We start from the raw sequence: 17,011 nt of genomic DNA, 5'->3' as shown, positions 1-17,011 counted from the left end.
CCAGGTGAGAGAGAGAAAAGGTTCCAAGCAGCAAGTCAGGATTAAGGATACTGGCACTCAGAAGATTTTTAACTAGCCCCTACTGATATCTGCAGCAAAAGGAAGGCACCTTTATTATGAATGAATAAACCAACTAGGTGGAGTTGTGGCTCTGTGTAAGGTACAGCCTGCCTCTTGGGTAGGGACAACCAAGAGGAGCACCTTTTTCTTTAAAAGTGGGAAGTTTTTGTGTTGGGCAGATTCCTTTAAGCTAATGTGCAAAGGAGAAAGCCATTAGTAATATCTGTTCTTGTTTTCTCTTTCTAGGAGCTACTGCAGTTTTGGGAATAGTGATCCATACTCCAGCTGTCCCAAGGTTCGCTTGCAGGATGGCACCTATCTGGCTCATCGGCTTCTTAGTGCTGGCATTGTCCTCTGTATACTGCACTCTTCTTCATTCACAACAGGAAATGTGGTTTCAGGGTCTCTTTCCATCTAACATGTGCCCTGCCAGTGCCAGTGCCTACACCTTTTATGGCATCATGTTTGATGCAGGTAGCACCGGAACTCGAATTCACATTTATACCTTTGTACAGAAGAACCCAGGTAAGCCCAGGTGGCAGAATTGCAGCCAAGAGGTGCATTTCCTAGGGATCCAGCCTGGGAGGTTCCATACCATGAATATATTGGCTTAGACTTTAGCTTCCTTTGGATGACTGCACAATCCCAGGGTTTGAGAATAGCTGGGAAACTTCTGCTAGCTTTGGGAGATGGGTGTTCTCAGTATGTGTAGAAGAGTGTGTGTGGAGATCTCTTCCCTCTTGATCCAATAAATGCCACGTCCTTTGAACCTCATGATAGAGTGGCTTTTTAGAGACTAACAGGTGTCCATAACAACAATGGCAGCCCCTTATCAGCCCATTGTATGAAAATATCAGTGTTTTTTTTTAAGGCTGAATCTGGGTCTCTGTACTGCAGGACTGTGATTGTAATTTATATGCATTACTATTTTTTTGGCAATCTCTGAGTGGGCACAGAGATGGAAACAGTTTATGTAGAGGGCCAAAGCAGGGCTGTAGCTCTCAGCTGAAGTTGAGAAGGTATGCTGTGCTGTGTACGAGTCAGGTTTCTGGTGGGTTAATCATTGCATAACTCTCATGGAATATTCCCTTAGTTGTAGGTGATAGGAAAAAGCCTTGCTGTCTCCATATAGCTGCACCATAATGAGTTGTGTAGTGGGACAGAAGGAAAGACCATGGCATAATACAGATACATCAAGTGAGGGGCTACCTTCTGCCTGCCTTCAGATAAACATGGCTACCTGCCTCTGTGCTTGATATAGTGGAAAATGCCCTGTTTTTGAAGGTTTTTATGTAGGTAGTTATTTAAAAGGAATGAGTGTTACTGAAGTAATAGAGGTTTGTACTGACCTTTGTCTCTTGATGTGTTGCCTTGTATTGTAACTTGTGCTTTAACTAGTCATTCATGAACTTAGAGGGCACAAAGGTCACATATTTTGTTACATCTCCCAAGGCAAAAGGGAACAGCAATTGTTTCAGGTGATAGTCATCCTTAACTAGGAGAGGGAAGGTAGTTAGCCCTGCTAGTCTGAAGGCAGGCAGAAAGCAGGGCAGGGGAAATCTTGAGACTAACCCTTTCAGAGAAGAAGCATGAGCTTTTGTATTTTGTCAGATGATGAAATAGGCTATTACTACAAAAGCTCGTGTCTTTCTGAACGAGTTGGTCTCTAAGGTGTCCCCCCCCATCCTGCCTTCTGCGTGTAGAAGGAGGGAGATGGGTTTACATTACAGGAGGTGTCATGTGAAATGTTTTAGTTAGTATCTGGAGTTAAAGAGCAGCAGGGCCTTGTGTGATTGACTGTCTCATTTATTGCTTTGTTTTATATGGGCAGAACGGCTTCCTGAGCTGGAAGGGGAGATCTTTGAATCTGTGAAGCCAGGTCTTTCTGCTTATGCCAGTGAGCCAAAAAAGGTAAGCATCTGTGGGACTCTCATATGTTTCCACTGCATAGGTCCTCCTCATATTATTTATACCTATCATTTACCTAACACAAATGGATATGTATAACGGTTAATGCAGGGAACTGAGAGAGGTAAAGGGAACTGCACCCAGTTTTTTTACTGACTGGCTCTTTAAACAACTCAGTTCACCTTTGTGCCTTATTTTCTGTCCTGTGAAATGGAAGTGAATATATTTCCCTATTTTATCTGGAGAATGTGAAGTTTATTCAACTGTTTTGAGTGCTTGTAGATCCTCTGATAAGAATATCTAATTGAGCAGCAGATTGTTGTTGCTGTTATTATGTGCATGTGTTCTTAGTCAGGTTCCTCTTCCAAAGTAATGTAAAACATGATTTTGGCCCTAGTAGTATCTACATTCAGTATTTATTTTTTTCTCTGTAGTTGCCCTAAATGTAGTATCACAAGATCCTATGAAAGTAGGGCTGGAAGGAATCGCACAAGGTCATCTAGTCCAGCCCCCTATTCAAGGCAGGATCATCCCTGACTAAACCATTCCAGCCGAGTATCTGTCTTAACCCCCTCAGCATGATTAAATATTCCATTTTCATTCACTAATGACTTTCTTAATTTTTCCTTTTGGGATGAAAGTTTTGAGGATTGGCCTCAGCCCAGACGTGATCTTTTTTTCTTGGAAGTGTTGAAGAAACAAATTTGTTACCAAGAAGAAAAGTGTGTTTTGCTAACTTGAAAAATGGGAGGCTTTTGTTCAGGAACAACTTGAAGACGTGAACCATGAAAAAGTTAAAGTTTGCATGTGGCAAAGCTTGAATGAGCAATTGTCTTTTAATAAGCTTTGCTGTGGAAAGTTAGTGTAGAAGCTTTAAAGCATTTTCAGATGCACAGAATGCAAATATTTTGTAAAAGTCGCACAGTTTCAGGTTTCCATAGCTAGGTTTATCATTTTTATAAACAAGGAAGTTAAATGCAAACCTTACATCCATTTCACCATGGTGTGGGAAGATAAAGGTGTGTGTGTCTGTGCATATGCACATCTCGCTGTTGCATTTAGTCTTGAGGCATAGAAGAGGAGTGTTGGGAATGTAGGCTGATTAAATCTGATCCACCCTTGGCCTAACTTAAAACCAGAACACATTATTTAAAGCCACTCACCTGACTCTATACTTGTGCAGCAGCTCCTAATGGAACCAGCCATGTGGAAGCAGCTAGTAAAACAGCCTGCAGACTCAGGCAACAACCCAGTTTCTCTCCTCTGTTGCCATGGTACTTGCCCATGAAATATTTGCAAGAGTACAGGTGGCCTAACCCACTGAGCCATCAGTGATCCTTCACTCTGAGCCTGAACACCAGTTTTGCCTGCTGGTAAGTGGAGAACAGAGGAGGAAAAGAAAGGAGAGAACAGGAAAGTGGAAATAAATGGGGGATGTGAAAAGAGGGAACATAGTTGAGGTATGGAGGATGACTCCCATTCATATTTCAGTTCTACTAGGAGAAAATATTGGGAACTGCTACCCTATATTGAACCATTCAAGTTTCAAAAGTTAATGCACATGCTTGTTAAGGAATGTCTGGTTGAAGATTCCAACAGCAGCAAGACAGTAATTCTTTGGATCATCTTGAGGGCTAACACTTGGGAGTTAAGAGATCTGAATTCTCTCTCTGATTCTTCCCCCGATTCACTGTGTGACCTTGTATAGTCATGTTAGTTTTCTGTCTCTCTGGTTCCATATCTCTGAAATAAGGGTAATAGTCACCTACCTCACAGAATTGTTGTGAAGACCAGTTCATTCTTTATGAAGTGGTACAATTTTTGGAAGGAAGATCTAGAGATGGGCAAATGATTATGGAATCACTCATAGGAACTATGAATTAGACAGTCAGTCTAGTACCAATCTTCTAATGCCTCCCAGGGTTCCTTGTATTTTTCACAGACACCTGGCAAGTGTCAGCAATAACAAGAAGTAATTTTGATCTCTGTATTCTGCTTACCTGATCTACTTTCCATCACTTTCTGCCTTGGGCATGCTTCTTAATGTTAAGCCACCAGAAGTACAGGCACTTGGTTTATTTGCATTCTTTTTCATAAAGGAATCATAGAGAATTAGGGCTGGAAAGGATCCTCAGAGGTAATCTAGTCCAACCCCCTACCAGAGGCAGGATCATCCCTATCCAAACCATTACCCATAAAACCATAATCTAAACTCTTCATAAAAATACTGTCAACCCTGACACAGCACAAGAAATAACACCCTAACCTGCCACAAGTAAATCAGGGGAACCATGGCAGCCAACATCCTGCTTCTATGAAAGGTTGTTAATATACCCTCAAGAAATCTCAGGTAGAGGGCCATATACCCTGCTACAGAGAGAGACAAACCGCCCCCACAGGCCATACCAGTTTGACAATGGGGTAAAATTTCTTCCTGACCCCAGATACGGTGATTGGGTCTGACCTTGAGCAGAGGGGCTAGATCCTGTACCCAGGAACCTCTGGCTTTAAGTCCCAGCAGGAGCACCGGCACCCGCCCCCCCCCGTCAAGTCCAAATCCCCAGTCTTGTCTGCAGCTGAGACCCAGTGCCTCTGAGGAAGACTTACAGACACCCTGACACATGTAGCAGAAAAGCGGGGAGGAGGCAGCCAGCAAAGCCCAGAAGCATGGGAAATACCCATGGTAGAACATAGGTGTAGCTAGGCCTGTATCATCCCTGACTAGTAATTGTACAACCTCTTCTTAAACACCTTCAGTTTTGGAGAGTCCACAATTTCCCTAGGCAGTCTATTCCATTGTCTCACCATTTTAATAGTGAAGAAGTTTTTTTCCTGATAACCTGTTTAATCCTGCTTTGCTGCAACTTCAAGCCATTGTTCAGCATCCTACTCTCTGCAGCAAGAAACTTGGGCTGGTACATAAAAAACACTTTATCCCACAATGTAATACATGTGTGAGTCTGTTGTCAGGGCACTCTGAATATGTGTGCTTTAGTTTTAAAGAGAGGAGAATGGGACAAGAAGACTTTATGAAGTAGTAAAGTGCAAACCCAGTACCAGATGGACTGAATAAACATTCACTATAAAGAAACATGATTACCTTCTCTTGTGGCTTGGTTTTATTAATGCAAAATGTGAGTAACAAATAGGCATAAGGCTTTGCTGGAGAGGAAGGCAAAAACCTTCCTTAGGGCTCTTCCTTCTCTTTAGAGAACTTGTTACATTCAAGTTCTAAGGAGCCGTGGCTACTTTAGTGAGGCAGCAGTAATCAACAGGATAGGGCAGCTGAAGAATCCTGCTACTCTGCTATATGGAGCCAGTGCTGGGGAGGGCTGCCAGAGGTTTCAGAAACCACATGTGACCTTGTGCACAGGCTGGAGGACATGATGGAGAATGGCAGCCTGGTTCCTCTCTCCCTGATGGTCTCTGACTCTTGTGATAGGGTAGTTGGTGCACTGATGACATCCTGCTAATTTAATGTTACAGGAATTCATTTTGAGGGAGACTATGTGAACATGAAATATCAGGCAAGAGTGAATGGCTTTTTTAATTATCTTCTGCTTCCATGTCAGCAGCAATCAGCTCCCTGAAATTTTACCAGATGGTAACAGTGCAGAGGAGTGAAACTGCCCATAAAGGAACAGCAAAATATTTCATGAAGAAATGTTCACTGCTGCTACCCTGCACAAAGTGCTATAACATACTAAGTAGTTGAAGACTTTGGGCTAGTTCATCTAGTTCCTTGTACAATTCCAGTTTCACCGTTTGAAATTAATCACACTGTTTGCTATTCACCAACTTGACATTCTTATCTCATTTCACTGTTACATTGCACTGAGTGGAAATCCACAAATACCCTCGCCCTTCCTTCTCCCTTGCCTCTTACAGCAGTAATTACTTCAGAAAAAATGGTGGTATTGTATTGCATGACTTCAAGACTTGAAAGATATTTGACTTTTCCCCCCAAAAAATTAAAGCTTAAAATTCCATGAGCAAACGAGTCAAATTCCCTCTTCTGACAAGAGCTCTGTAAACCGGTGTCTCCTCATGGTTGACGGTTAATCTGTTTTTTTTAATCTCTGTCTGGTTTTTCTGAGGGGGCTGTCGCTGTGAAACCTGAGCATGCTGCTGGCCTTTTGCGTGTACTTCCGTTCGCTCTGTATTGTCTCTAGTAGTTAAGATGAAAGAGGTGATACTGAAGTGAATCCTGCTTTCTGCTCAATAGAGAAAACAGTGTAGGGGGGAAAAAAACAGCTTCCATTTAATTTTAGGGTGCAGAAACTGTCAGAATACTGTTGGAAATGGCCAAAGAAGCTGTGCCACAAAGTCATTGGAAGAAGACCCCAGTGGTGTTGAAAGCTACTGCTGGACTGCGGCTGCTATCGGAGCAGAAAGCCCAGGCTCTGCTCCTGGAGGTAATGATACCAAGGATCGTCTTTGTTCAGTAGTGAGGTCTTTCACACAGCATCTTTCACGGTTCATTTCTCCATGTTCTTTGCCATGCCAGAGTCAGCTGTGAGAAAAATAGCTGTAATTCCATAAGGGTGTACAACTCACAGACCCCAGAACCCTCCTGCTATGATTTTGAGATCCTGCAACCTTGATATAGGCAAGATGGTGTGTGGAGAGGGGACCCAGTATGTGCCCTTCTTTTCTTTCTGGCATCCTGAGAAGGATGGGAAAGCCTTGCCAAGGATATTCTTGCCTTACTACTTATAGCCTGGGAGGGAAAGGGGAGCTTTGTCTAATTCCTTTGTTGCAGAGCCAGACAATTTAATAATCTCTGCTCTTCCCTTAGGTGAGAGAAGTCTTTGAGGAGTCACCGTTTCTGGTTCCAGACAACAGTGTTAGCATCATGGATGGATCTTATGAAGGTGGGTGTTGAGAAGGCAGGAGGGGGGAGAGCAAAAGGGACAGAAATAACTATGGAAGCAAGAAGGAATGAGAAGTAGTCTCCTGGACTGAAGGAAGGAACAGACTATGGCTAGCTTTCAAGATATTTGGAACCACCAGATACAGTTGCATTTGTGGAATTTCAACTACCCAGGTAGCTATTTCAGCTACAAACGCAGGCAGGCAAAGAGTTAATAAGGACACTGTATGATGTATAGAGAATCCTACCAGAGAAGAAGCCTGTATTTGGTACTAGGTGAACAAAAATAGCCAGGGTCACTGCTTCATACATCTTCAAATCTACAATACAAGGAGCCTGAACAGTTGAGTGCTTGCCCATGAGTAGTGGTAGGAGTAAAGATTGTACAGTAATCTGCCATCTTTGACAGGCTAAAGTGGGCAAGCAGCAAAGTCTGACACCATTGGAAAGTGCTAAATAAGCACTGAAGAGATTGCTCTCAGGACTCATTTTGTTACATGTCTCATTAACAATTCAAAACATGAGGTAAAAGACCAGCTAATGAAATTTGCAAATAACTGTTTGGAAGCATTGCAAATACTACTGAGGAGAGAAATAATACATAGGAACCTATGAGGGACTGGAAACTTGGGAAAGTAGTAAAACAAGATTCATCTTGGAAAACTGCAGCTAATCAAGTAACCAAGAAACAAAAGCAGAGGAATGGCTGCAAAAGATAATGGGGTAAAGTGGCCAGCAATTTAGAAATGAATTTGCAATATGGCATAGCCACAAAATGGGCCAGTCCGAATTTTGGCTGTATATCCAAAAGCTTCATCTCAAAGAATAGGGAGGCAATAAGACTTCTTTATATATTTCTGATAGTGTTATGGGGTGTTATGTTCAGTACTGAGCATTGCATTGCCACAAATGTGTTGCCAATTTGATGGGTGCTTTGTAAAAATCAGACAAAATGCTCAATCTGCAGAACAAACTGATGTATAGGTAGGTGAGGTTAGCTGACAGGCAATGGGGAAGGGGTATAAGTCTGCAAATAATGGAAGGAAGAACAGATAGGGATGATAAAGGTGATAATAGCATGTAGAGAGAGGTAGTTAGCCATGTAGTCTGAAGTCATATATAAGGTAGGGCAGAGTGATACCTTATAGACTAATTCAGAGGCATAAGCTTTCACAAGACAGTAAGCTGTAGCTTATAAAAGTTTGTCTCTCTGAAACAATGTATTAGGTAGGCCCAACAGAATGCAGTAGAGCCTTCAGCAGTTTTTATTTTTGAAGTTTCCTCCCCAAACCATTACTTTCAGCTGGCATCTCACCAGTGGTCTTTACCCAGATACTACCCAGTCCCAATGCCAAATTCAGTGGCTGAAGTAGACAAAGAGATTTTCACATTTTGCTGTGTACAGACACTTGATATACATCTCGGTTATTTGGAAACAGTTTAACCCTGGACTCAAGCTTGGATTTTTCCAGCAGAAATTACCTGGGTGCTTAGTAGTATAATACATTATCAATACTCCACATCAGTTTTGTTTTATTTTAGGCATAGTTGTGTGTTTTGAGATGGGATGTGTATTTACTTTTCAGGTGAGGGATTTAAGTTCATGAAAGTCAGCTACTGCCCAAAGGAAATTACATGTGCTGCCTTAATTCTGTGCCCGTTTGTGTCATCATCATGATTGTGGGCCCAGTTCTTGCTTACACACAGGCACAAGTAAACCGCACCTCACTGTCTCCTCATGTGATTCTCATCTTTTACACGTGTCATTCTGTGGTAAGTTTAAGTAGGCTGAGATGTTTGGGGCAGGCACCTGTTTATCTGAAAAGCACCTAATGCTATACAAATCCTGACAGACCTGTCCAAAGGGGATGAAGGGGTGGCAATTGCAGTTTTAGTGATTCTTTTTTTTCCCCCCCTTTTCTATAGGAATTTTAGCCTGGATCACTGTGAATTTTCTGACAGGTAATTAATTAACTCTGGATGATTTTGCCCTGAACTGAATCACTTCCACAGAAGGGATTCAGTCTCTGTTCCTCACTTCCTTAGCTAGCTTATTCTCCCTCCCCTCTCCATTGTGGAAGCAGAGCTAAAATCAAGGAATTTTTTTGTGCAGAAAATGGCAAAATCCTGCTTGGAGCACTGCTTCTTTAACAGGAGAAGGAATGCTGGGCTGAAGCATTCTGAGACCCTGCTCAGGGCTGTGCTAGCTAGGCACAGCTGTCCAAACAACTAGATCCAAGCCTTGTAACTGGGGAATGCTTATGTCAATCTTTTTTGAAAGAGGTAGAAAAGGGTTGTAAAATGGTTTAAAACCCACTGGGAATTTAACAGCAGAAGTAGAGTAATGGGGGAGTTGTTAGTATCTAAACTTTGCCAGGCAGGACAAAAGTTAGCCCAAAATAAGTCCCGAGAATGCAGTCTGGTAACAGAGAAAAGAGGCAATGTCCAGGAAACATTTGAGTTGCTGGAAGATGAGGCTGTGCCTAACTGAAAGGAAATAGCAGAAGTTGGAGCTGGAGCTCAGAGTGTTTGCCCCTCCCTCCTTTTGTTCCCCAAGAGTTAGCTAAATCCTGGGATTGTACATATCCTCCTCTATAGCCTGCTAGATTGTACCTCCACACAGTGTGTTGGATATGTAGAGATTTACCCTCCTTCAGCTCTATGGAAATGAAGTTGGAATCAAGTATGTGTGTGTGTAAGGGGGAGGAAGGAAAAGGCCATCCTTTCTGTTTCTGCTGTTGTCCAGATATCACCCCAGTATATTCCTGAGACAAAGTTTACGTTGGGATTTCCATCTTCACTGTGTCTATTTCTGACTCTTGAACCTGTAAGGCCAAATCAGCCCCTCCCTTGGAGTTGTAAACCACAGTCTCCATGAAACAGCAGTCTCCAATTTTGCAACGTGAATATAGTGGGCTAGTCTGTGTTATTTTCCACAGGGCAGCTATATGGCCAGAACCAGCAAACAGTTGGGACTCTGGACCTGGGAGGAGCCTCAACTCAAATCACATTCTTGCCACGCTTTGAGGTGAGCAATGGACACAAATGTGTGCAGTAACATCATAACAGTGGGCCTTGGTGCCCGGGTATTCTGAGGGCTTGGTTTGTCAGCGCCAGCACCTGCTCTCCTTCATACCGACAGTCAGGTAATAACAGCTTATAAACAGAAGATCCTGTTGAAGAAGAAGAGAAAAACAAAATGAATGAAAACAAAGGAAAGCAGCTTGTCATCCAGCCCCAGGCTAGAAGAGCCTCTCAGTGCTGGCTAGACCTCAAACCTTACAAATGCCTAAGGTTCCTGAGGAGGCTTTTTGCATGTCATCAGGAACTCAGAGTCAAGTCTGTGTCCTTCTGTCAAGGACAGGAGAGAATGCCCTTTATACAGCATAACCAGGGTATCTCTGTTAAGCCACACTCTATCCCTTCACCGCTTTTTTGTGTCCAGAGAGACAGTCCACACCTGTTCAAGCTTGTAAGAAGTTCTTTATCTAAGCTCTTTGGGAACAATTAAACCCTAACCCAAGTTTGTGTTTTCCCTACAGAAGTCATCTGGGTGCTCAGTAGTATAATAGTGCTTTATCAATTGTTAACATCAGCTGTAGTTGTTTTAGGCATAGTCATGTGTTCAAAAATGCACAAGAGCTAGAGTTTCTACCTATCCAATCTTTTCTAAAGTTTCCCATGCCCAAACGATTCTGGCTTCTAGGACACACAAATTTCCCTAATAGTATTTGTTCCCTGTAAAGTAACATTATTTCATATCAGTATGTTTCCATCCTGCACAGTGGTGTTCTGTTGAAACATGATACAGAAGTTTATCTTGCTCAACAGAGACTCAGGTGTAACAGGCCCATGCTCTCTTTGTGTGGTAATACCAGCTTAAGTGGGGCCCAGGACTGGAACAGCGGTGGTTGTTACAAACCAGGGGATTTTAGTTCAGAGACAGAAATATGAAGGGGCCAGGAGGGACTGCAGGACTCACTGAGGTATTTAATTGGAATTTTTTGTGAAAAGGAGTCTAGAACCAAAAGGGCTTCATGAAGAACTGAAAGGGCTTTATGCAGATGAGGACTGATTTGCATTAGCCAAGCGATATGGAGGAAATGTCCACATTTCCTGCATGTACACTCTGCCTAGTTCTAGTGGGTACTGTCAGCCTCAGAGTGCTAAGCATAAAACTCATTTTTTGGAGGAAAAAAATCCCCGCTAATAAAAGGTCACAATTTTGAGAGAGACGGAGTCCTCCAAAAACCCGCCACTACTGGAAGAAAAGGATGATTGGGTAGCTTACAACTGAACACAGCTGTGGAGAATTGGATTCCCTCCTTGGCTCTGCCACAGAGTTCCTTGCAGTATGTGGCAGGTCATCTAGATCATGCTTTTCACCCTGGTCACAAATTATGCGCTTTTAATTTGTCCATAACTTGAGACTTTGGGGTGATATGCTGAAGTGTAGAGTGCTTATAGCTGCAACTGAAATCAATGGGAGCAGTGCTTTGAATGTGTGCAGTGTTACAGCATAAACTGTCATCTGAAATTAGATCCCCCAAATTAGCTAATGCTTTTGGATTTCATTTTCAGTCCTTCAGTTCCTTCTATGTAAAGTGGAATAATACTAGGTCCTCCTTCCCGAGGGACACTGTGAAAAGAAATGAGTGTGTTTGTGAAGCATGCATGCTGTAGTGATGAGCACTATATAAAAGACTGTAAGGAAAGTAAAAATTCTCTGTATGTAATGATTAAAACCAGATGCTTTTGTGAGTCATAGAAATCTAAAAAAATCTTTCCATTTACTTCATTTTAGGAAACCTTGGAGCAAACCCCTGTGGATTTTCTTTCCTCGTTTGAAATGTTCAATAGCACATACAAGCTCTACACCCATAGGTGAGGAGTAAGCTGCTGCCATCTCCCTTGGGGAAATCAGTTCTTAAACTCACTGTCTCTTTGTACTGAAATGCTGCCAGGATTCTACTCACTTTTGGCTGTTTCTGTTGTTCTCTTCTAGATAGAGTGAACAGCAGCTGCGTCACACCTTGCCATTGACCACTAATGCAGTATTTTAAGAATTCGTTTTTATCCTGTTCCCTTACCTATAGCAGATGCCTCTGGCTGGCCTTCCTTTTGTTTTATGCTCCTTTACCCAAAGTATTTCACTCCCACCCTCTTTAGTCATCACATTGTACCTTGCGGTCAATATGTATTAACCTGTATTAATTAGGTTTTGTTGCATTGTAATTCCCAGCACTGAGTCCTTGAGTTCCCTCTATGTAAAACGGGATAATAATACATTCTCATTCCCAAGAGGTACTGTAAAAACAAAGATGTTTGTGTAGCATGTAAAGATGAGCACTGTAGAAAAGATGACAAGGAAAAACCGTTCTTTTGAAGAAACATATTTATATCAATCCCCTTTTCTACGCTGTGCTTCTGCAGAGTCTTTGCTATTTTGCACCTCAGAAATTAACGTAATTTCTTTTTTGAGTTATTTAACAGCTGCTTTTTTACCCAAGGAACTAGATCCAGGCTCCTTGTACACCTGTTTTACATTATTCTCTTGGTAGTTGGATTTCTTCTTTTGCCAGGGAGAAGCTCTAAAATGTTGTGGGGGGAGGTGGGATTGGAGGCACAGAAAGGGAACTTAGTCTGCACATGCTTAGATTTGGGACTGGCAGTGGGTGAAGCATCAGATGAGCCAGGACAAAACTGCAGTGTTATTGTTGTTTTGTTGTTTGCAGTTATTTGGGTTTTGGACTGAAGGCTGCCAGACTAGCAACGCTTGGAGCCTTGGAAATAAAAGGTATGTTAAGGTGAAATAGCCGGGTTGGATACTTGAAGAGATGCATGGAGTTAATCCTGTAGCTGCTTCCCCTTTCTCATGTCTCCCCTCCACCTTGATCTCTCCCTTTTCTCTATATCTTTGGATTGATGGACCTATCTACAAATATATTTTTCACTATCAGATGACAAGCCCAACTGTAGAATATCCTGCAGGATGGAACATGTTCTAAAGATGAGATTTCCTCTTAATGTAGAACCAGTTTATGCAGCATGTAGTGACTTGGATTTCCTAATTTATAATTTCCATTGGATAAATTATAAGGGACTGGGTTTTTCTGTCCTTTATCTGGAATGCTGATCACAGATTATGGGGTGGGGTGTGTGTGGGGAGGTGTTCCTTGCCCTTCTTGACTTCCCTCTGTGGTTTCATTCCAGCAGGGGATGGACAGATGTTGCGAAGCTCCTGTTTGCCAAAGCAGCTAGAAGCAGAGTGGCATTTTGGGGGAGTGCAATATCAGTATGGTGGCAACAGAGAAGGTAAGTTGAGGCAACTTGCTTCTGCTAGACAATGATTTGAGTGCCTAGGTAAGTCTCAAACCCTGGAGATAAGGTTTTTCTTAGTCAACACCCTTTCTGTTGTCATGTTCTTTTGCAAGATGTCTCTCAAGGCTTTAGGGAAATGATCAGGCCAGTTGGCCCTGTAGGAGTTGTCATTTAACAGTGGAAAATGCTTTAGATCCCTTTAGCAGGGGAAGCTTTGGAGCTACTTATCCCATTGCAGTGTTATGGGAACTGAGCTCATAAAACTCATGGGTAGAACTGGTTTTACTGAGGTGATATCATCTCTGTTGTATCATATTCAGTGGGTGAAAGCCTCTTGCAGTTGGAAGACTGTTGGTAGTCCTGTCTCTGACCAGGATATCTAGTAGATGAAACTGCTACCGTTAGGTGATTAAAGCAGGAGAATATGGGAGTATTGATACTGATAATTTGTACTGGTATATGCTACTGTGGAGACTCTGAGGGCAAAGTTTGGGTTTATGTCATTGGAACAGGACCCCTGAAGTGATAATGCATGGGGAAGGAAAGGAAACTTTAAGCCTTCTAATAACAGTGGCTTTGTACAACACAGGGTCCCTGAGGCAAAGTATGACAATGGGAGATTCCCTCATACCATGGAAGCCTCTGCAATATGGCCTCTGAGGGATTCACACATAGCTCTGCATATAAGTGCTGTACTAACAGCACCAGGCACTAAGGTGGGCAGATCCTGACTGTGTCCATGTGCAAGGCTGGAATAGAGTGAAGAGAGTTGCTGGGATGTTGTGGAAGAGAACTTTCTTTTGGGAAGAATGTCTAAACTCTTCACCCCTTTACACTCTGTGCTGCCTCCTCACTTTTTATGGGTTGTGGTTTCCTCCTTAATTTCTCCCTTAGTTTTTTTGTTCTTGCTGTCCCCTCTCATCCTGTTGTTACTGGTTCCTCCAGACCTGATCTACCTTCATCCCTGTGTGTTTTTGCCCTGGCAGGGAAAACTGGGTTTGAGCCTTGCTATGCAGAAGTGGTGAAGGTTGTACAAGGAAAACTACACCAGCCAGATGAGATACGCAGGAGCTCCTTCTATGCCTTCTCATATTACTATGATCGAGCTGCTGACACCAACATGATAGGTAAGTCAGCTCCATGCAGTTTGCCTTGTTCAGTAAATGAAGCTTTCACTGTCTTGTACTCTGCTCTGTGCATCTGAATTGTACTTGAACTTCTGCCTGTTCTCTGCACAGGATCCATCCCTTGCCTCAGTGCTGGGCTAAGCTCTCATTTGAACAGAAATTTCTCAGGCTTGTGATGATGACACTTTCTCATTTCTTTCCTTTCAGACTATGAAAAGGGAGGAGTTCTAGAAGTGAGCGATTTTGAAAGGAAAGCTAAAGAAGGTAAGTAACACTGTGAGACCTGCAAGGTAGAGGAGGGGAGATGATAACAATATATATAGTATTTATGTATGGTACATATCATATATTTGATTTAAAAATATATACAAATGAGTTAACTTTAGCGGTCCAACCTGTTCCTCTCCATTGTTTAACAGATTCTTTAATTTTTATAGTAGAAACAGATATTGAAGAATACGAAGTAGAGGGTTAGTAGCCTCACACATCAGTTTGGGAGTGGGGGGTGTTGTTCATGAAGGTCAGTGGGGAAGAAAGTTGATTTATCCTAACATCAAGTTTTCCTTCTAGATTCCAGGTCTCTTGAGTCGAGCAGACCAATGGCTTTTTTTTTTTCCTAGTTTACTATTATCTTTTTAACTCCCTAAACCACCTGGATTGTCTTTGCAATTTCTAAAAGTTAGCCTGGCCACCTCGTCTGGTTTTCACTCTCTTATTGGCTTGTGTTAGTTGTTCATGAACCACCACCAGTTGTAGACTTGTTTGATCTTGGTATTTTTCAAAACTAATGGAAGCCCTATTTTGGTTGTTGTCAGGTTGCTTTTCATACTGTCATCCAACATTGAATAGGACATTCCTGATAGCTAAAACATCAGCCTAAAGAGTGAAATCCAAGACCTGAATATTGAGAACTTGCTGTTTTTCACCAGGAGAGTCTAAGTTTTATGAGCCTGGGGTGAACGTCTTAAACAAACCCAACCTCAATTTCCACCCCTCACCCCCCCCAAAAAAATCCCATAATTGATGCAAGAGCCCCACTGGTTTAAATATAGGTTCCTGGGTGACTTATATGCTTTAGATATAGAAGTTAAGCTCTTAACTTCCCTAGCAATTTTTACTTCTGTTTGCCCTAGATGTTTAGATTCTAGTTCTCAAGGCCCGATCCAGCACTCACTCAAGTTAGCATAAAGCTTGCCATTTATTTCAGCTGGGAATTGAATCAAGCTATAATTTTATGTGTAAAATGGTTACACTGCTTAAAGCCTGTAGAAATAAGCCCAAGAGTCAAATGGTCTCTGCTCAGAGTTTATCTAAACCAGTGGTTCTCAACCTTTTGAGACTTGAGGCACCCATCACTTGACTCAAGGTTCTCTGCCATAATTTATGTGAATTGAGCAGCGCCCCATTTAAAAAACTAATTTATTACAGTGCTTACCTCCTTGCAGAGAGGCTGGGCAGTGGCCAGGCTTGGATGAGCCTGAGTTTGAGCCTGAATTTATCTCATTGTACTCACAGCACCCTTCAAAAGATCTCATGGTACCCTAGTTGAGATTAGATTGTGTATACAAATATATTATCACCATGAGGATGCATGGTTCTTAGGCTATAGTAATCTGAGATTTCACTTGTCTGAAAATTATTATCAGAGATAAGTAAAGCTGTGTCTTGGTAGTTTTGTTAATATCTTTATATAGGGTCTGTTCAGCATCTGTGTTTTTTTGCATGTACAGTTTAAGGATATTCTCCTAATAAACATCCTTCTAAGCCCCTTCTTGTCTCTCTCCCCCTCTAGTGTGTGATAACATGGAGATGTACACATCAGCCAGCCCTTTCCTGTGTATGGATCTTACTTACATCACTGCTTTACTCAAAGAAGGTTTTGGATTTGGGGATAACACACTCCTACAGGTGAGAGAAGCAATGTAAGAACCCAGCATTGGCATCCCTGTATCTTAGGTGAATAGGACATATTAGCTTGCTGCTTCATTCCATGTGTGCAGTGTTAGGATGAGTCAGAGGCTGCACTTTACACAGTCACTGCTTTGGCAAGAGATTAATTAACTGCAGCCATTAGGTGATTTGCTGCAGTGATGCAGTATCAAGCAATAAAGAGGGCCAGTTCAGCATTTTCTTCCCTGCTCAAACTTAAATGTAGATTTTGTTTAAAATAATAATGCTGGTGATGCAAGGTTTTGAAAATCCAAAAGCTTTTGAAAATAAAATTCCTAATTTAAAGAATATCTAGTGGAAACAGCTGTTTTAGAACAAAACCTAGCTTTGCAGCACATACAGACCAATCATGGGAAAACTGAGCTGTCTTTCCTAGTATTTTGGCTGCCTAAGCTGAGGGAAGATTCACAATATAAGTGACTGTTATTAATCTAGACTTAAAAGGGAAGGAAATGTTTGTTTACCACATCTGTTTATGAGCTAAAGCTTTTGGCTGTTCCTGGTTTTCAACTCTTATGTCCTATGGCTGTCTGCCTCTTACTTATCCTTAGTAATTTGCACAGAGACACTTGGTGGTGATTGCTCTTTCCTCTTAAGTAACAAGGTAAGTTGTCAACCCCTTCTCCTACCCTGTTAAACAAATGCCCAGCTGCCATCCTAGCTGGCATGAGTTCTGCCACCCAACCTGCTGATTCTTGCCATTGAACAAGCAACATGCAGACTCCCTTATGACATTCTTCTTTCAAGTGGCTGGTTCCCTTTCTTCTGACCA

General features: G+C 42.1%; 1 protein-coding gene across 3 annotated transcripts in view; it reads left to right on the top strand.

The window, feature by feature from the left end:
- The window catches only part of ENTPD5 (ectonucleoside triphosphate diphosphohydrolase 5), a 40,261-nt gene that overhangs the window by 17,206 nt on the left and 6,044 nt on the right, over window positions 1-17,011 (top strand). For 2 of the 3 annotated variants that reach the window (XM_090033657.1, XM_090033658.1), the window contains exons 2-13: window positions 307-585; window positions 1,892-1,971; window positions 6,240-6,383; window positions 6,767-6,842; window positions 8,768-8,803; window positions 9,781-9,869; window positions 11,646-11,725; window positions 12,577-12,638; window positions 13,055-13,156; window positions 14,149-14,289; window positions 14,497-14,553; window positions 16,082-16,197. In XM_090033657.1, the coding sequence (XP_089889783.1) occupies window positions 369-585; window positions 1,892-1,971; window positions 6,240-6,383; window positions 6,767-6,842; window positions 8,768-8,803; window positions 9,781-9,869; window positions 11,646-11,725; window positions 12,577-12,638; window positions 13,055-13,156; window positions 14,149-14,289; window positions 14,497-14,553; window positions 16,082-16,197 (1,200 nt within the window). In that variant the 5' untranslated portion in view covers window positions 307-368. The remainder of the gene's footprint in view (window positions 1-306; window positions 586-1,891; window positions 1,972-6,239; window positions 6,384-6,766; window positions 6,843-8,767; window positions 8,804-9,780; window positions 9,870-11,645; window positions 11,726-12,576; window positions 12,639-13,054; window positions 13,157-14,148; window positions 14,290-14,496; window positions 14,554-16,081; window positions 16,198-17,011) is intronic. The other variant, XM_090033659.1, reaches the window with a different exon arrangement.

Source organism: Crocodylus siamensis, chromosome 2 (assembly GCF_052110815.1).
Source record: "Crocodylus siamensis isolate JL-2025a chromosome 2, ASM5211081v1, whole genome shotgun sequence".
Classification (NCBI taxonomy): domain Eukaryota; kingdom Metazoa; phylum Chordata; order Crocodylia; family Crocodylidae; genus Crocodylus; species Crocodylus siamensis.
This window is presented reverse-complemented; position numbering and strand designations above follow the sequence as displayed.